The sequence below is a fragment of the Ceratotherium simum genome, chromosome 29 (genome assembly GCF_057802395.1).
Source record: "Ceratotherium simum simum isolate JZ-2026a chromosome 29, ASM5780239v1, whole genome shotgun sequence".
NCBI classification, from domain to species: Eukaryota; Metazoa; Chordata; class Mammalia; order Perissodactyla; family Rhinocerotidae; genus Ceratotherium; species Ceratotherium simum.
The window spans coordinates 15,851,778-15,871,754 of record NC_141928.1 but is presented as its reverse complement, the minus strand read 5'-3'; the positions used below and the strand labels follow the sequence as shown (position 1 = coordinate 15,871,754).

General features: G+C 40.9%; 1 protein-coding gene across 7 annotated transcripts in view; it reads left to right on the top strand.

The window, feature by feature from the left end:
• CNTRL (centriolin) overlaps positions 1-19,977 on the top strand; it is an 85,147-nt gene that overhangs the window by 53,226 nt on the left and 11,944 nt on the right. For 6 of the 7 annotated variants that reach the window (XM_087419170.1, XM_087419174.1, XM_087419176.1 and 3 more), the window contains 15 exons: positions 1,651-1,830; positions 2,510-2,626; positions 3,240-3,384; positions 3,851-3,999; positions 5,691-5,880; positions 6,954-7,267; positions 8,797-9,002; positions 11,586-11,778; positions 13,989-14,119; positions 14,272-14,412; positions 14,515-14,641; positions 15,430-15,594; positions 16,535-16,694; positions 17,845-17,960; positions 18,045-18,262. In XM_087419170.1, the coding sequence (XP_087275296.1) occupies positions 1,651-1,830; positions 2,510-2,626; positions 3,240-3,384; positions 3,851-3,999; positions 5,691-5,880; positions 6,954-7,267; positions 8,797-9,002; positions 11,586-11,778; positions 13,989-14,119; positions 14,272-14,412; positions 14,515-14,641; positions 15,430-15,594; positions 16,535-16,694; positions 17,845-17,960; positions 18,045-18,262 (2,552 nt within the window). The remainder of the gene's footprint in view (positions 1-1,650; positions 1,831-2,509; positions 2,627-3,239; positions 3,385-3,850; positions 4,000-5,690; positions 5,881-6,953; positions 7,268-8,796; positions 9,003-11,585; positions 11,779-13,988; positions 14,120-14,271; positions 14,413-14,514; positions 14,642-15,429; positions 15,595-16,534; positions 16,695-17,844; positions 17,961-18,044; positions 18,263-19,977) is intronic. The other variant, XM_087419172.1, reaches the window with a different exon arrangement.

Below are 19,977 nucleotides of genomic sequence, written 5' to 3'. Positions count from 1 at the left end.
ATAACCCCTTAATCTGCCAGCACCCCCATGCTGACAATTTTTCAACCTTCTTGAGAATTCCAGTGCATTAGCCCCACCTTTTCGGTCCGTTAAGCCTTCCTGTCTTTACTTTCCTCCATGCCCAACTTAAATTCCATGGTCTACCACTATAGCCATTTTTTGCAAATATCCTCAAATCGGTTGTCCTTTTCTCCTATCTTACTTCCATGGCAAAACTGCAGCCATCTCCTTTCTTTGGGCTTGCACCCAGGCTAATATTCCTGGAGAAAAAAATCACCCATCCAGGCATAGTGGTATCACTATAAACTCTTGGTCACCAACCTCAAATGGACAACGTTACCCTTCTCTCTAGTAAGCTGGCTCTCCTATGCTCCACTGTTTCATACCTTCTCACTCCTCACACCGACCCCCTCCCTTCTCCCAGCCTCACTGAACCACTTGCTTCATATTTCACTGAGAACCCGTCAGTTCCCAAGTCCTACTGAGTCTGCCTCCAAAATATTTCTGGAATATGTGTACTTTTTCCTTCTCTGATGACACCACCCTCATCCAACCATCATCTCTCTTCTGGACAACTGCTGTGGCCTCCTGACAGATCTTGCACTGATGACCCTGCTCCACAGAGCAGCCAACATGCTCTTTCAAAAACACGAATTGGCTCTTGGCAGTCCCCCTCATCCTCCCTATCTCCAGTAGCTTCCGTTGTTTTTTATGATAAAGACCAGAATTCTGAAGCCTATGAGACCCTGCATGATTTGTCTCTGTTTAGCTCTCTCCTTTTCTCATCATGCTCCTTTCAGTCCCTCAAAAATGCCAAGTTCTGTCTTCTCTCATGGCCTTCCCACATGCCCTTCCCTCTCCTGGGCCATGTTGCTCCACTATTCTTCTCTCTGCCTGTCCCCTCCCCCCAACCTGCATCTCCCCTGCTCTCCTCTCAAATAGTACCCTGTTCTGTCCCTTGATGGCACTAACTACAATTTTAGTTATATGTTTGTCTGAGTGTTTTGTTTAATATCTGTCTCTTATAAGCACATTGACAGCAGCAGCCAAGTCTGTTTTATTTACCACCATATGCCCAGTGCCTGACTCAGTGATCACAAGGGGCTGGTCCATCACTTGGCGATGGTGCCAAGAAATGTTTCTCCAATGAATGAATGAATCTATGATCACTAAGATTCTTGAATTAGAAGGCTGATTTCATTCTAAGTTTACCATACAGTTTTTTTTTTTTTTTTTTTTTTTTTTTTTTTAAAGATTTTATTTATTTTATTTCTTCCCCCCAAAGCCCCAGTGGATAGTTGTATGTCGTAGCCGCACATCCTTCTAGTTGCTGTATGCGGGACTCGGCCTCAGGATGAACGGAGAAGTGGTGCCTCGATGCGCACCCGGGATCCGAACCCGGGCCACCAGCATCGCAGCGCGCGCACTTAACCACCAAGCCACAGGGCCGGCCCCTACCATACAGTTTTGAGATGACTTTATTTATTCATTTACTCAGTGAATATTCATGGAGCACCTACTGTGTACCAGGTTATTATTCTAGGTGCAGATGTGTAGCAGTGAACAGAGTCCCTGCCCTCATGGAGCTTACATCTTAATTCACAGCTACCTAATGACTCATATGTTTAATTAACGTTTCTTTTATCTTAGAAGAAACTTGAAGATGCCAAATCTCAGGAGCAGTTTCTTGGTTTAGATAAAGAATTGAAGAAACTAAAGAAAGCTGTGGCCGCCTCTGATAAACTAGCCACAGCTGAGCTCACCATTGCCAAAGACCAGCTGAAGTCCCTTCATGGAACTGTTATGAAAATTAACCAGGAGCGAGCAGAGGTGAGTCCACATGTACAAAACAAGTTTCCACCAATGCTGTCAAAAAACATAGCAACTTGTGTTATTGATCTCTTGTTATAGACTTTGGCTATTTTATAAACCACTATCAAGTTGTCTGTTTCCCTTCAGACCTGAAGGCTCTATTTCTCCCATCACAGCCCCGCCAGGGATCCTGCACTCTCTTGAGTCCTGAAAGGAACCATCAGATGAAGCATTCTGTCCTAACCTCAAAGTGTAGGGATCTGCTTAGGGAGGTCGCTGTCAACACACCTGAACAAAGGTTTTAAAGGCTTGCCATATAATCTTTCTGAACCTCAAACTTTTCAGCTTGTGCAGTCAGATGATAATATGTTATCTCATAGGGCTGTTACAATTCCTAACTGAGATAATGTCTGCTGCAGTTTTTGTACGATACAGTCATGGAAGACTGTAGAACAGTGAAGAAAAAATAAGCCCTTGCTCTTTCTGATGCAGCACCCTGCCCACTTGGCCCCCACAGAGAGGTGGAGCAGGCTGCCAAGTGATGGGAACAGCACGGGATAAGACTTGGTGCCATATGTGCCTGGGATAGCCAGGCAGGCAATCTGATGAAAACAGAGGAATCAATGTGAGAGGAAGAAAGAAATGAAGAAGACCACCTGTGGTAGCAGTGGTGCCTTTCATCTCTCTGTCCCGGCAGGAGTTGCAGGAAACGGAGAGGTTCAGCAAAAAGGCAGCGCAAGCGGCCAGAGATCTGACCCGAGCAGAAGCCGAGATCGAACTCCTGCAAAATCTTCTCAGGGATAAAGAGGAGCAGGTCAGTGCTGGTACCCTGAGACCTCCTCCTTATTGGGTTCTTTTTTTTTTTCTTTTGTGAGGAAGATCAGCCCTGAGCTAACACCCATGCCAATCCTCCTCTTTTTGCTGAGGAAGACTGGCCCTGAGCTAACATCTATTGCCAATCCTCCTCCTTTTTTTTTTTCCCCTTTTTCTCCCCAAAGCCCCAGTAGATAGTTGTACGTCATAGTTGCACATCCTTCTAGTTGCTGTATGTGGGACGCGGCCTCAGCATGGCCGGAGAAGCAGTGCGTCGGTGCGCGCCCGGGATCCCAACCCGGGCCGCCAGTAGCGGAGTGCGCACTTAACTGCTGAGCCACAGGGCCCGCCCCTTATTGGGTTCTTATCAGTTCCTGAAAGACTAAATGACTGGAGGTGACATCTGAAGGAATTTTAAAGTGCAATAAATAGTCAATCAGTACTTTATCCTCTACTATGTGCCAGGCAGAGTGCAGTTTAAATATAAGCAGTAATGCGGTTTCCTCATTAGTAAAGTGTAAGTAAAAATTAGAGAATTACAGTCAAGTTCAAGGGTAAGTGTGTCTGGGAAGGAATATTCATTGGCAACTTTGTGTATGTGATTTTCTTAATAGTTTCGAGCGGAGATGGAGAAAGTAGATGTAGGCACTGGAGGAGCAAACTCACAGGCACTAGAAATTGAGAAACTGAATGAGACAATGGAGAGACAAAGGACAGAGATTGCAAGGCTGCGGAATTTACTAGACCTCACTGGGGCTGGTAAAGTATTGGGCTTTGATTCTGCAGTTGTTCTAACATGATGTCATTTTGTTTGTTTTTTATCTTTAGAAAGCTTATCTGATGGTTACAGATCAATTCCATGCTTGATTTACAGAGCTGTGTTAGTTAATAGATAAAATCAAAGAATTTTAAAAGCATTTTGTGTAAGTGCACTATTAAGAAACTTGATTACAAAGAAACTAGAGATTTATTTTGGTATTTTCAAAAGAAATAAGATTTACAAATCTGTTTATTTTCTTTCTCTGACTCACCTTATAAGTGAACAACAACAGGATATGTTTATTGCCTTTAAGTGTTAGCAAAAACTCATTAGCAAAGGGCAGGCTGAAACCAGCTTTGAGGAACTTATAAAATTCATTGGCTCTCATGGAATCACTTTTGTTTTGAGAGAGAAAGGAAGTAGATAATTTCATACCCAACTTCATAGAATGGCTTTCCCTTACAGATAACAAAGGAGGCTTTGAAAATGTTTTAGAAGAAATTGCTGAACTCCGACGTGAAGTTTCTTATCAGAATGATTACATCAGCAGCATGGCAGATCCTTTCAAAAGACGAGGCTATTGGTACTTTATGCCACCACCATCATCATCAAAAGTAGGAAGTCTGTGGTGCTGGGAGTGTATACTGAATTTTCTTGAAGACAGTGTGACAGTGTCCCCTTCCCCAAATTTGTGAACAAGTGTCAAGAACAATATTTATAGGCTAAGCCATGCATTGAGGATCTTAAGTGTTTTTAATATTTGAGATGAAAATAGGCCTTTCCAGGGAAGATAGCAATTGCCCTTTCATGCTCAGGTGGTGTGTTGTGGGGTCTCTGAATGAGGATGCTGTAAGGGGATAAGGTGACTTGAGCCCCGAGAACCTGTTGAAAATGGGTATAGAACTGTGCAGAGGCTCAGACAGAAAAATAGGCACCTGGATTTCATTTCATTTCCACACATATTCATTCAGTGCTTACTGAAGTCTAGGTCAAGTGCTAGGCGGTGTTGGAGTACCATGATGGGTGATACAGCCCCTGCTTTCAAGGAGCTCATGGACTGGGGGGAAGACACACACACCAATGTAATTACAAAACTGTGACTTGCATGTGACAACAGACTTCACCTGTGTGCTCTAGTTGCAGAGAAGTGTTAAGGATTCGTTTCACAGGAAGTTCAGGAAGGAAGGCTTCACAAACAGGGTCGTGAAGTCAGCACTTAGCAACCGTCAAGGGGTAGGCTTTTAGGAGGGAGGAAACAGCTTGTGTGGAAGAGGAGAGTTCATTTAGCCATGGCAAGTAGCCTTGTGGGGCTGGCGGGTTGGATGGGACAGTGAAAGGTGAAGCTGGAAAAGTAGATTGGAGTCACGCTTTTTTAAAAGGGCGTCAAAATCCCTTGCACTTAATTATATAGGCCTTAGGAAACTGAAGTTGTGTGTAGTATCAGCGCTACAGTTTAGGAAGAATAATTGGGCTGAGTGTGGAGGCTAAACTTACAGCACGTGAACTGTATGTAAGGCTGTTTGAACTCATTCAGGTGAAGGATAGAAGCCAGAGCTAGAGCAGTGGGGAAGAAGAGATGGGATTGAGGGATGTTCAGGAGACAGAATGGTCAGGGCTTGGGGCCTGAATGTGGGACATGAGGAGAGGACTGTAAGCGGCGCTTATCCAAAGCAGAGGGTCTGGGTGATGACCTGCTAGAATCAGCTGACAAGCAACAGTGGGGGAGAAGCAACAGTGGGGGAGAAGCAGCTCCGACACGCTGGGATCCCAGGGCTGTGTAGACTTAATCAGAACCCCAAAGAGCAGAATCGGAGATACTCCTCCCAGAAATCTAAAGGAAGCCAACATCCCTGGCACAACCCGAGCTGGAAGTGGAAGCAGTGTAGGTTAGAGCAAAACACTGTATGCCTGAGGTGGGTGAGGGTTTGGGGGATAGACCTACAACTGGCAAAGAGAGGGAGAGGAGCAAGGTAGAGCTTAAAGCCATGCCAAGGTGCCAGGACAGCAGGAGACTGATATCCCCAGACTGCCTTAAAAGTTCACTGGTTTCCTTTGCCTCAGTTGTTGGGTCGTCAAGGACAAGGCACAAGAAGAGAAACCACCAGGAAAGATGAGTACAGAAGAGAGGCTGACACCCATGCCGTATGCATGACTGTGTAATCCCATCTCACTTCTGTCTGTGAAAAATGAGAGTTAGGATATATGAAAAGAAACCAGTTCTTTCTCAACTTTGCTCTAGACTTGGACATTTCTCCAGATCGGCCTTTTCATTTGTAATAGTGTGTTCTGCTGTCATGAATTTTAGGTTTCCAGCCACAGTTCCCAAGCCACCAAGGACTCTGGCGTTGGCCTAAAGTACACAGCCTCAACTCCTGTTAGGAAACCACGACCTGAATGTCAGGATGAGAAGGAAGTCCGTGGGCCTCCACCTGCCTCAGGGTACTGGGTTTATTCTCCCATCAGGAGTGGCTTACGTAAATCGTTTTCAAATAGAGGTAAGTTAAATCACATAAGGGAAGTTGCATTTCTCTTGCCTGTTTAATAACCTTTTGTTGATTCTCTGAAATCCATAAGACACAGTCCAAACTTCTTTGCTTGCTCTGCGAAACCCTGTGATCTGGTCTTGGCCAATGACCTGTCTCACCTCCCATCACTGCTACATGTGAGCCATACCCAACTGCTTAAGAGACTCACAGCATGCCATGTTTCTCAGCCCTCCATGTTTTAAACTCTCTGTTTGGAATGTCCTTCTTCTTCCTTCCTCTCCCAAACCTACTCCTACTCATCCTTCAACAAGACCCCGGTCCTCAAACACCACTCCTTTTATGGAGCCTACATGCACCCTGCCTCACCCAGGCCGACTGGGCAGCTGCTTCCCCTGCGCTGCTGGAGCGTGGCAGTTTACATCCTTGTATCACTGCATTCGTTAGCTTGACTAAAATGAGGTGTTATAGGTCTGTCTTCCAAAGCTCTGGGGGGAAGAGTCAGACCTGCGGTGAATCCTAGCCCTTTCACTAAGTAGCTCTGTGATCCTAGGCAAATTATTGAGCTGCTCCGAGACTGTTAACCTGTAAAATGGGAATATCGCCTTCTGAGTATTTGTTCATTCAGGAGCTATTTATTGAGTGCCTGCTGTGTGCTAGGTTCTCTGTCATCAATGATAAACATAGTTCCTGCCTGTAGGGGAGATAAGTAAGCAAACCAACACCTTAGAGAGTGCTGCATGTCATGATAGTCATAAATGCTAAGAGCTGTGGGATCTCACAGCACCTCTCTGTTGGTCTTTTATGCAGTGTGAAGCAGGCACCCAAATGGTTGCTGAATAAATGAATGAATGAGGACAGAAAAAAACAAACCATCGGATAGGCATAAGAAAAACTCAAGTATCAGCCACTGAAAATAATTTGAATCCCTGTTTTGATCCCTTTTCAAAACTGCTTTTGACCTTTCTTATAGAATTTTATCTTCACATTTCTGGTATCTTGGCCTAAATGCTGCTGTTCTCTATGAAACTTGTTTACCTAGTAAGCCATGGGGGTAAAATACTCTTCTGTTTTTTTCTTTCAAGATGCAGACAGTGGAGGAGATAGCCAGGAAGAAAGTGAGCTGGATGACCAAGAGGACCGCCCATTTGTGCCTCCTCCTGGATACATGATGTATACTGTGTTTCCCGATGGTTCTCCTGTACCCCAGGGCATGGCCCTATATGCCCCACCTCCTCCCTTGCCCAACAACAGCGGCCCTCTCATCCCAGGCACTGTTGTTTATGGCCCACCTCCTGCTGGGGCCCCCATCGTGTATGGGCCTCCACCCCCGAACTTCTCCGTCCCCCTCATCCCTGTGGGCGTGCTGCATTGCAACGTCCCGGAACACCATAACTTAGTAAGTGGAAAGATATAAGACCCCCTATCCACACTGCTTCCATGGGAGACGAAATACGGTTATATGCTTAATGAGCTGACCTGTTTATGAATGGATTATATCCCGATGGTGTGTTTGTAAGGCTGATAGTTAGAACTGAGCAAGCATTCTCTTAACTAAAATACTGTTTTGGACAGGAGTAGGGTGCCAGGCCAGTCTACAAACCTGATTTAACCATTTTATAACAAAAATGCTTTCAGTCCAGCAATTAACCATTTTAGAAAGATTATTATATATTTTTCCATTGACAAGTACTATGTTAATGTGTATGTATAGGTCTGTTCACATACTAGTGCCTGTACTTGTACACACACGTATATATATATGTGTGTACTCGCATACACACGTTTGTGCTCATGTATACACACGTGTATGAGCAGCACACAGCGAGGTTTTGGTGGGGATTATCTCTGGGTGGTGAGATTGATGATTACTTTTTTTTCTTTTCATTGTTCTTGTCTTATTGTACATACAGTTTTGTATTCTGCTTCTCCCACTTAATGTTATAAGCATTTCCCCATGGTTTTACAAATGTTTTTAATCAGTATTTTAATGACTGCATAACATTTCTTTATTTGTAGGCACTATAGTTGACTTAACTGTGTTAATTTTTATTGTATTTAATATTCTTTTCTTAGGCTAGGTTCCAAGAAATGGTTGCTTCCTACTCACTAGCTTACTTTATAACTTTTTGGTTCTAAAGAAATAAAATGCACTACAAGCTCCTCCTTCAATCTCAAGACACCTAGCTCTATTTTTTACTTTTCTTCTCAGCAGATTGAGAGGAAGATAAAAGACTGGGACACCTGGGTGCCAAGCCATCCACCTCCTTTTTATAAGTCATACTGGTTTCAGAGGGACTGCTTATATTTACCTGGTTAAAAATGGTAGTCACTCACATTATCCTGCAGTTTTTCAATGCATGTTGCATTTATAGCAATTCTGTCAGTTCAGCATTCGATCATCTCTTAAGCTGGGTCCTTTGCCCTCCATCAGTACCTGGCTGTTTTGTGTAGTTCCCCAGGTACACCTATACCTCACTGCATTTGCGCATGTTATTGCTTCAGTTTAGATCTTTTCCATTTCATTTATTCTCCAAAACCCAGGCAAGACACCTCTTCCTTTGCGCAGCTTTCTCAGACAGCTCCCCTCCCACATGCCCAGAGGAGGGAGAGACCTCTGTGTCTGTCTCCTCTGCTAGGTGTTGACCTCTGGAGTCAGACGTTATCCACAGGAGGTGCTTGGTGAATGTTTATCAACCATAGATGGACTGATAGAAAAGTTAAAAGTTCTATTAGTCTATCAATTTCTTCTGTGGTGTGTGAAAAAATTGGCTTGACTCAATGTTTCTTTTCATACTGAAGTCTTAGAAGCTACCACCATTTTCAGGTCATAGGTACCCATTTAACCACAGTTAATTTCAGCTTTTGTCAGGAAAGAGGGGAAACATCATGTCATGTTTCAGTATTGCATTTTTTTTCTTTGTCCAGGAGAATGAAGTTTCTAGATTGGAAGACATAATGCAGCATTTAAAATCAAAGAAACAGGAACGGTGGATGAAAGTATCCAAGCAGCCGTCTGAGAAAGAAATGGAAGAGCTGCATCATAGTATTGATGGTCTTTTGCAAGAGAAGAAAAATTTAGAGCATGAAGTAGAAGAATTACATAGAAACATCCAGAAACATCAACAGCGAAAGTAATTATTATTAGCAGTTTTATTTTTATAATTCAGATGAATATGAGATTAGATCATTAGGATAACCTAAATCAGTCCAATAGAACTTTCTGTGATCTTGGAAATGTTCTACATCAATACTGTCCAAAACAGTAGCTTCTAACCACATGTGGCTGAGTACTTGCAATGTGGCTAATGGAACTGAGGGCCAGAATTTAATTTAAATTGATTTAATAGCTGTGTGGTGATTACCATACTGGGCAGTACTAGTCTAAGTTTTCTGGGCCCATAATCCAAAGCATGTCTTCTTGTGGTCCCTCTTGGACAGTGGCACAACCGTCCCCCCTCCCCAGTTACACTGACTAAAAGCATGACAGGTGTCCTCAACTCCTCTCTTTCCCACACTCCCCCAGGCATCCAGCTGGTCTCCAAGTCCTGCTGACTCTATGCACAAAGAGCTCTCACACTGGTCACCTCCTTTCATCTCCGCTGCTCTGGCCTTTAATCAGTCTCATCCTAGGTCGTTGTAATAGCTTCCACCCTGGCCTTCCATGTCCAGTCTCTTTCTCTCCATTCTACCCTCAACATGGCTGCAAATCTGAGGATGCCACTCTCCCATGTGACTCTCAGGCCATCAGAATATACACAGCCCTCCAAGATCTGAACCCTGCATGTCTTTTTTTATCCTTCTCTCCCCCACAGTGTTTTTTCTGGCCCTACTTACTTTTCTGTGGTTTCCCCAAGCACCACATTTTCTCCTGCCTCTCCACCTTTACACATACTGTCCTCTGCCTGAAATGACTTCCCTACCCACTGAATAGCTCCAACCTGTCTTTCCAGACGAAGGTCAGGGATCCCCTCTTTCACAAAGCCTCTCTCACCTCAGGCTCCCACAGTTTGGGATTGGCAACCTTGGGCATGATGCTGTTCACACTGTGTTGTAAGGAGCCCAGCAGGCAGTAGCTGGGCCCCCCTCTGTGTGCCCCAGCGTCTGGCATAGGGTCTGTTAACAAATGCAGTATCTGCTGAGTGGGTCAGTTATGGAGAAGCCCGTCTTCTGCAGTAGTCCATGAATTATGACAGTTCCCCAGTTTTTGTCATTTAAGCCAGACTGAGCCAGGTGCTGGGGTTGGGAGGAGACCTGTGAAGGACTCAGAGGTGGGTGAGATATGATCTCTGCCTTCTAGGAGCAAACATGTGACTGACTAATAGACCTGGCAGGGAAAAGCAAGGGCTATACCCAGAGAAGATTGGGACTAGATTTTTGAGGGTTTTAGGGATGGTTAGATGTATTATTTTTGTAGGTGTATATGGGGGGGAGGGGTTTTTTTATTTTGAGGTTTTTTGAGGGGGATGATAGGACAGTGGGATAACCACTTCTTTTCCTAGTTGTAAAAGTATAATTATTATTTTAGGGAATTTGGATAACACAAATATGTTCAAAGAAGAAAATAAAAATTCTTTATGACTTCATTTTTTTTTTTTTAATTTTATTTATTTATTTTTTTCCCCCAAAGCCCCAGTAGATAGTTGTATGTCATAGCTGCACATCTTTCTAGTTGCTGTATGTGGGACGCAGCCTCAGCATGGCTGGAGAAGCGGTGTGTCGGTGCGTGCCCAGGATCCGAACCCGGGTCGCCAGCAGCGGAGCGCAAGCACCTAACCGCTAAGCCACGGGGCCGGCCCTGTGCCTTCATTTAAGAGAAAGAATCTGTTAATATGTTGATGAATTTATTTTTGTGTCTTCCTGTCATACAAAGTCCCATTTTCAAATAATTTTTTTAAATTTATTTTTATTTTATTTATTTATTTATTTTGTGAGGAAGATCAGCCCTGAGCTAACATCCATGCTAATCCTCTTTTTGCTGAGGAGGACCGGCTCAGAGCTAACATCTATTGCCAATCCTCCTCCTTTTTTTTCCCCAAAGCCCTAGTAGATAGTTGTATGTCATAGTTGCACATCTTTCTAGTTGCTGTATGTGGGACACGGCCTCAGCATGGCCGGAGAAGCGGTGTGTCGGTGTGTGCCCAGGATCCGAACCCCGGGCCGCCATTAGCGGAGCGCTCGCACTTAACCGCTAAGCCACGGGGCCGGCCCTTCAAATAATTTTGACATGTTAGCCTTGAGCTACCGAATCCTGTGTCATGCTTTCTGACTTGTCAGATATCATCATAACTTTACTCTAGCAGAACAGAGTAAATCACGAAATTAGGTTGTCTTTGGGGCAGCCAGGGAGCTGGGCCTGGAAGGATAGTTTTGAGGGAATGGATGATTATCGTGAGAGTGGTTTGTTTATTTTTATACCACAGAAGAAGTTTCAACATTGTCTTGACCAAGTGCTGACAAAAAAAAAAAAATTTCTATTAAAAAAGACAAGAAAACTGCATCATACAGTGTATATCTTATACACTTAATGTCTCCAGTAGACCATGTTGAATGAAAAGGTAAACACAGAGCCAGAACATAATCACTGTAGCTGTGTCTCCCAGCCCTTCTCATAGAAAACTAGGAAATCATTGTGCATCTTTTTATCAGTTAGGCTACAAATGTCTGTTTTGTCTACATTTAAAATCTCTTAATGTGTGTGTATATGATTCTTTTAGAGACTTCATTGATGGAAATGTTGAGAGTCTTGTGAATGAACTAGAAATAGAAAAATCACTCAAACACCATGAAGATATTGTAGATGAAATTGAATGCATTGAGAAGACCCTTCTGAAACGTCGAGCGGAGCTCAGGGAAGCTGACCGACTGCTGGCGGAGGCTGAGAGTGAACTTGCATGCACGAAAGAGAAAGTATGTTCTGTTGTGGTTTGGGGTGAGACAGCTTACTGTCGTCAGCATGAAGGATTAGAAGGAAAATGTGGTAAGAGCGCAGTTGTCTAAGTCAGACAGCCAGGTTCCAGGCTGGACTCTGCTAGTTAAGGAGCTGTGAGAATTTGGGCAAGTCATTTAAGTCCCTGAGCTTCGCTTTCCTCATCTATAAATTCAGGCTGAGAATACTGAGGCTGTTCAGTATGAATTAAATGAAGCAGCATATTTAAAGCTCCTGAGGTCAGTTAGTTCCTGACATACCCCACTTCCTTCTCCAGTGTGTCTTTTTTAAATTATTTGGGTTCTGATATCTGTGTTTATTGACTAGGTCAATCTTATATTCTTATAAAGCAACAACGGACCTCACAAGACTCCTACTCTTACTTTGTTCTCCAAGTTGATAATGATATACAGTCAAGTATTTTGGGGTCTGAGATAGTGTTCTTGAGACTACAACACAGCAGGAAGTCAGGGAGGAGAAGGAGCGGCCTTTTACTGAGCCCCTACTATGGCCACACATTGGCTATTTTATAAATACCAGTTCGTTTAACCTTCCTGGCAACCATGGAAGACGGTTGTTAGCCCATTCACAGATGTAGCTCTGAGAGGCTGGTAACTGGCCCAGGATCTCACAGCTAAAGTTCTGCCTCACTAAGAGAGCTTTTTTAGTTAGATGAGAATTCTAGGATAAAAAAGTCCCATACCCACATGGAGCACCTCAGGAGCTACTATTTTTATGTTGTTATTTCAACATGGAGCAATTTAAATGAATAGAAGTCTATTACCCAGGAACTGAAAGGATTTATTAAAGGAATTCTGTGAGTGATGGCTGTAATAAGAATGTAAAAACATCGTCATCTCTTTTCAGATAATCAGTTCCTTCTTCTGTCACACATTACATTACTCTGAGGGAAAATAGGTGTGAGCGGGACTAGAGAAAAATTTATCACTTGTATATAGAAAAAAATTAATGATAGAAGTGGTAGGCAGACATAGTAAGTGGACCGAGGCTAATAAGCTTTTCCCCCTTCATCCTCCCAAAATGAGTCAGGGAGGCAGCTTGCTAAGGAGGAAGAGGGAGGGAGAAAGTGCTGTGTTTTGTAAGGAATGTGCCAGACGTGTTAAAACCTGACATAGAAGGAGGCAAAAACTACTTAGAATCGTGGCTTTCTGGAGTGCGTACGGAGTTTTGTTCAATGCTTTGCTGATGAAACTGACAGAAATCAGCCATCTGAAATAGAAAGAAACATGGTGAAATACCCAGCTCTTGGGAGCTTGCCAACCCTTTCACATCCACACAGCATAGCTAATAGACTAGCATACAGACACCTCTGATTTGAGTGCAACTGCAAAGCTTGAGTTTTTTTGCTGCAGGTGAGTCACTGCTCAACCGAGTGCAAACCAAACTCTATTTTTGGACCTTCGTTGACATTGTTTTCAGCCTCTTATTTTAGACAGAAAAAGAAACCAAGTTGATAAAAAATACTGTCTTTGGCAAATCTTGTATAGGAAGATTTTGAAGTACTTCAAAAGTATTTAATATTTGTATTTCTCAGCCATAATTAAATCCTCTTCAGGTTAACGAGGTTTTACTTAAGATGATAATATTTAAAGTACAGCAGGAATCTCTAAGTGGAGGGAATATTGGTAAAATCACTTCGTTGGCATTTAATTGGGTAGATAATTTTATTTGAAAAAATAACATACAATAGTATTACAGATTATTTTTAAAGGAAAAGATCATCCACCGTCTCACCACCCTCAAATAACTATTTTTATTTTTGCATAGCCTTTCCGTCTCTGTTGACACAGATATAGTTTTACATACTTAATAGTGCTTGTACCATTTTAAATTTATTTTTTTTAGGCAACGTAATATCATTAACATTCTTCCATGTTGCTACACGGTCATCTTATTTTAAAGGCTACACAGTATTTCATTGTGTTGATGCATTGTCACTTACTACTCTGTTATTTGTCACATCGTATATTATTTCAGTATACATAGTGAGCATTTTTGTGTAGTAGTTCTTCTGAATTCTGAGAATTGGAGAGTCAAAGTGAAGGAACATTTTTCTCAGTCTTAATGTATTGCCTTGTTGTTTACCAAAAGAGTTGTACGAGTTTACACTACCAATAGCTATGAGAGAGTATGGTAACTGAATTGCTTTTAATGGCAGTTTCTTTTCTAGACAAAAAATGCTGTTGAAAAGTTCGCTGATGTCAAGAGAAATTTATTACAAACTGAGAAAGATGCTGAAGAGTTAGAAAGGAGAGCTCAGGAAACTGCTGTTAACCTTGTCAAAGCTGATCAGCAGCTCAGGCAAGTGGAATCCCTGGGCCATTGCTGTATTCAGTGAGATGAATGAAAAGTTTGGTTTTAAGAGGATGTTTTAAGAGGGTAATAATTGCTTTATGATCAGTAATGTATGTTCAGGCTAAAGGGCCTAGGGGGAATAAAGCGATGTGTTTTAGATTGCTCCAGGCTGACGCAAAGGATTTGCAGCAGCACAAAATCAACCAAGAAGAAATCTTGAAAGAAATAAACAAAATTGTTGCAGCAAAAGACTCAGACTTCCAGTGTCTAAACAAGAAGAAGGAAAAACTTAAGGAAGAGTAAGTACAGCCTCTCTAGGGCTTCAGGGGGCTTGTCCTGGAAGACGGCTCCAGGGGTCGGTCTCCCTTCGGATCTGCTCTAGTACTGCTGCTGCTTTGTAGGCTGCAGAAACTACAGAAAGACATCGAGACCGCAGAACGCAGTGAGGATCACCATCTGCAGGTCCTTAAAGAGTCGGAGACCCTCCTGCAGGCCAAGAGAGCAGAGCTGGAAAAGCTGAAAAGCCAGGTATGGCAACAGGCGCTTTGAAACACCAGTTCACGCTGCTTTGAAACCTACATTCATGTTATGATTATAAAAAGTGATACATGTTTGATTGTAGAAAAGACTGGGAATACAAAATAAAGTATAAAGCATAAATAAGGCTATATATCCTACTGGTTAAGAATAGAGTCCAAGCCACATTTGAATCCCAACTCAATACAATATATTATTGAGTAAAAAAATTGTCTCAAAACAGGATACTCTCTGAGATCATTTATGTTAAATGTGTTTATGAACACTTGTGTTTTTATTTTTAGTCTATACCAAAGTACAAAAGCGGTCATCTGATAAGGGGGGAATATGAGTATTTTCTATTTTCTTCCTTTTGCATGTCTGTGTTTTCTATAAACAAATATGTATTGCCCTTAAAATTGTAATTTTTAAATTTACAAAATGAATAAATTTTAAAAATCCCTGCCTAACTTCCCTTGCCAAGGTAGTTGTCAAATGGAGTAAGGTATAGATGAAAGTTCTTTGAAAACCATAACGTGAGGGATAATCATTATTATCATATTGTTGTTTTTGCTGTGATTTGAGTGATTTTTTTTATGTGACCTCAAGGTCTTTATTAGGCATTTTATAGTCTTCACCCCCAGCCTGGCCTACCTGACTCTTGCAGCTGGGATAATTAGAATTAGGGTAGCTCCTAATTGCCCCCCATAACCTTTAGCTGGACTAAATATTCTCCATGTCAGCACTGAAGGCTGCATGGCTTTTGTGAAGCTTTACATTCTTCCCTTTTTTTAATGCAGGTGACAGGTCAGCAGCAGGAGATGGCCATCTTGGACAGGCAGTTAGGGCATAAAAAAGAGGAGCTGCATCTACTCCAGGGAAGCATGGTCCAGGCCAAAGCTGATCTCCACGAAGCGCTGAGACTGGGAGAAACGGAAGTGACTGAGAAGTGCAATCACATCAGGGTATGTTTTTCAGTAGCGTTTCTTTTTTTTTTTTTTTTTTGGTGAGGAAGATCGGCCCTGAGCTAACATCTGTTGCCAGTCTTCCTCTATTTTGTATGTGGGACGCCGCCACGGCATGGCTTGATGAGCAGTGAGTAGGTCCGCGCCTGGGATCCGAACCTGCGAACCCCGGGCCGCCGAAGTGAAATGCACGAACTTAACCAGTACACCACCGGGCGGCCCTCAGTAGGTTTTCTTAAGAGTCTACGATAGTAGATTTATTTTGAGGTATTTTCATGGTTCCCCGCAAAATGCAAATATAAATTCCTGAATCTTGGCTGCTCTGTAACATCAGTGTGGTGTTACGTTATGTATCCATGCTGTGGCTGCCCTGTATAGCTCCCCACATAGTATTTTCTGGACGTGTCCAAGGTTTTCTGTCTCTGTCCCTTTCTCATCCCATTACTTCTCCAGGAATTCCCTTTCTGGGAATGTCCAGATCCTACCCATTTTTCACGGTCCGGCTTCATGCCACTAAGAAGACTTGCGTGACCTTGATTTTACCTTGGAAGGGGTTTCTCTCTCTTCTGAGTTTGGTCACACTCTGCACATTTCCTTGGGCATCTTAGGCTTTCGTGATCACGTTTATGTTCTCGACAAGGTGCTAACCCCTTGAGGATGAGAGATGTATTGGATCAGCCTTTTTCCTCTACATCACGTTGCCTTGCACATAGTAAATATTGCATATACATTTTAAGTGAAGATAATCTTACTTTCTTACTTCTGTTATACAGAAATGTTAGTGTAAAATGTAGTGCTGTTCTTGACATTAAAGGCAAAAATGAGCTTGTTTCCAAATTAGGGTTTTTATGAAATGAGACAGTTAATAACAGAATTGATTTTAAAGTAATTTCCATTCATAATTTTGTGGAGGGGGGTTGACTTTTTTTTCCCCCCACAGGAAGTAAAATCTCTTCTGGAAGAACTGAGTTTTCAGAAAGGAGAACTGAATGTCCAGATTAGTGAAAAAAAAACTCAGCTTACATGTATAAAGCAGGAAATTGAAAAAGAGGAAGAAAATCTTCAGGTGGTTTTAGGGCAAATGTCTAAACATAGAACTGGTAAGTGTAAAGGAAAACAATCGAAGTTTGAGATTGGAAATGTCTGTATTCCAGGTCACAGAAAAAATATAAATGGTCAAATACACTTCTTTTAAAGTTTTAATCTTGTTACCAATAAGCAAAGAAAAGCAGATTATAAAAGGGACATGATATTTTCTGCCATTCAAATTGAAAAGTTTATTTAAAAGCAAAATGATCATGTTTGTGGCAGACCAGGATGTGGCGGAAGAAGAGCACTCACAGGCTGTTGACTGAAGTGTAAACTGCAGCAATCTCTTCAGTGTTTCAAGACGCTTAAAATTCACACCTGTTAAACCCCTTAACCCGTTACTGGTTACAAAGGAAGCGTTTATGCACATTGCAGCAATATTTTATTTATTTATTTATTTATTTATTTATTTAAGAGAAGTAAGCCTTTATTTACTTGTTTCACAAATTAAGCTGGCTGAGTTGGTTGCTTGCAGCAAAATTTATAAGGACAAAATTTGGCAACAAATGACCAATTTAAAAGCTGTATTTTTGACATTTAATGACATGCAAAAATGCTGATGGGAAGTATAAAAAAATAGATAAAAACTGAATATAGAGTGTAGTCCCAATTTATTTTAAAATTATGTGTGTGTATGTAGGTATGTGTGCTCCTGGAAGGAAATACATCAAAATGCTATTGCAATAATGATCATCTTTGGACGGTGGGATAATGATGGGTTTTCAGGGTTTTTTATTCTTTATTTTTTCAAATTTTCTATAGTGAGCAAATATTTTTATAGTCATAAAAAAATTAGTATTTAAAAATCTATATTTACAGGACAAAAAATTGTTATATCTCAGTTTATATTTTAAAGTTTTTCCTATTTATTTTGATTAAAATTCTTTTAGGTAGGGTAAATGCTTTTAGAACTAGATCTTTGTTAAATGTTTTTGTTAAAATATTTTTAACAAACTAAAATCTAACAAATTTAGTGTTTAGCAATACTTTAAAGGATTTTTTCATTAAAAATACAATTAATTAGCTCCATTAATTCAGCGCAACAGCTATTTTTTTGATTATCTATTGTTCCTTGTATCAGTCAATACCCTTATTTTCTGTTTCATTTTGTAACTGTTTCCACGTTCATTTAATAGCATGACCATGCTTTGTTTCTGTTAGAACTAAAGAATATTCTGGACATGTTGCAACTTGAAAACAGTGAGCTACAAGGTTTGAAGCTACAACATGACCAAAAGTTGTCTGAGTTAGAGAAGACTCAGGTGGAAGTGCTAGAGGTAATCAACCAAGCTGTTTCACCCCCAGCAAACCAAAGCCTTTCTCTTCGTTAACGTGTTTGAGTCCTCTTTTATCTGATTTAGGAGAAACTGGAATTAGAGAATTTGCAGCAGGCAGCCCTGCGACAGAGAGGGGAGATAGAGTGGCAGAAGCAGCTCCTCGAGAGGGACAAACGAGAAATAGAGCGAATAACTGCTGAGACCCGAGCCTTACAATCGTGTGTTGAGTCTTTGTGCAAAAAAAAGGATGATCTCGAAGAGAAATGTGACAGCTGGGAAAAGAAGTTGGCACAAACCAAACGGTGAGAGCAGGAACAAATAAGCTTGCAAGGTCACTTCCTGAAGGCTAAAACATTATAAACATGCTATAAAAAAAATTGGAAAATAGACAAAAGGAAAAAGGTACGCCACAAACAGTATCACAGTATAATTCACCAGTAGCATTTTTGGGTGAATTTTCTTTTAGGTTTTTTTTCCCCAAAGTATTTTTTTAAAATAATCTGTTGTGGTTTTTTTTAGTAAAATAATACATGCTGGAAGATATAAACAAATGGAGAGATATACCTTGTTTGTGGGCAGAGAGACATTATTGTTAAGGTTCAGTTCTCGTCAAATTGATCTATAGATTCAAAACAATCACAATCAAAATCCCAACAGGCTTTTTACATAGAAAATGATAATCTGGTTCTAAAATTCATATGGAAATGGAAAGGACCTAGAATAGAATCTAAAACTTTTTAGGTATGACACCAAAACAACTTTGAAAAAGAACAGAAGTTTAGGGCTAACACTACCTGATTTCAAGACTTAGTATATAGCTAGGGTAACCAAAACACTGTGGTATTGGGATAAAGATAGACAAATAGATCAGTGGAACACAATAGAAGGTCCACAAGTAAACTCTACAAATATGTACACAACTGATTTTGACAAAGATGCAAAGGCGTGTTCTTTAGTAGAGAAAAGCTGGTCTTTTCAAAAAATGTTGCTGAAACAATTGCATATCCAAAAACCAAAAAAAATGAACCTCAGTCCATACCTCACACTATATCTAAAAATTAACTCAAAATGGACCATAAACATAAAACCTAAATATAAAACTTCTACAAGAAAACATAGGAAAAAACCTTTGTGAACTTGGGTTAGGCAAAAATTTCTTAAATATGACATCAGAAGCATGATTCGTAAAAGAATAAATTGATAAAATTGGACTTTGTCAAAATTTAAAACTTCTCCTCAAAAGACACTGTTAAGGTAATGAAAAGACATATCACAGACCTAGAGAAAAATCTTTGCAACCATGTATCTGATAAAAGACTTGTACCCAGAATATATATATAAAGAACTCTCAAGACTCAATAATTAGAAAATGAACAACCCAGTTTTTCAAATGGGCAAAAAATTTAAACTGACATTTCACTTAAGAAGATACATGGAAAGCAAGTAAGCACATGAAAAGTTGCTTGGCATCATTAACCATTAGGGAAATGCAAATTAAAACCACAATTAGATATCATTATACACCTATTGGAATGGCTAAAATTAAAGACTGACAAAATATTAGTGAGAAACCTTCATACACAATTGGCAGGAGTGTAAAATGTCAGTGAGACCACTTAGGAAAATAGTTTAGCAGTTACTTAAAAATTCAAACATACACCTACCAGAAGATCTAGCTATTCCACTCCTAGGTATTACTCATGAGAAGTGAAAGCATATCTTCATACAAAAGCTGTACACTAGTGTTCTTAGCAGCTTTATTTGCAATATCCAAAAACTGGAAACAATCTAAATGTTCATCATCTGGTAAATAGACAAATTATAGTATATCGATACCATGGAATACCACTCAGCAATAAAAAGAGAAGGGGGTATTGATACAATGAGATGGGTAAGTAATTATGCTCAATGAAAGAAGCCAGACAAAAACAAGTCTGCACTGTATGATTTCATTTATGTAAAGGAATCCATGCTCATGCATGTCTAGACAAATCCTATTATACATAAAATTGTGTTT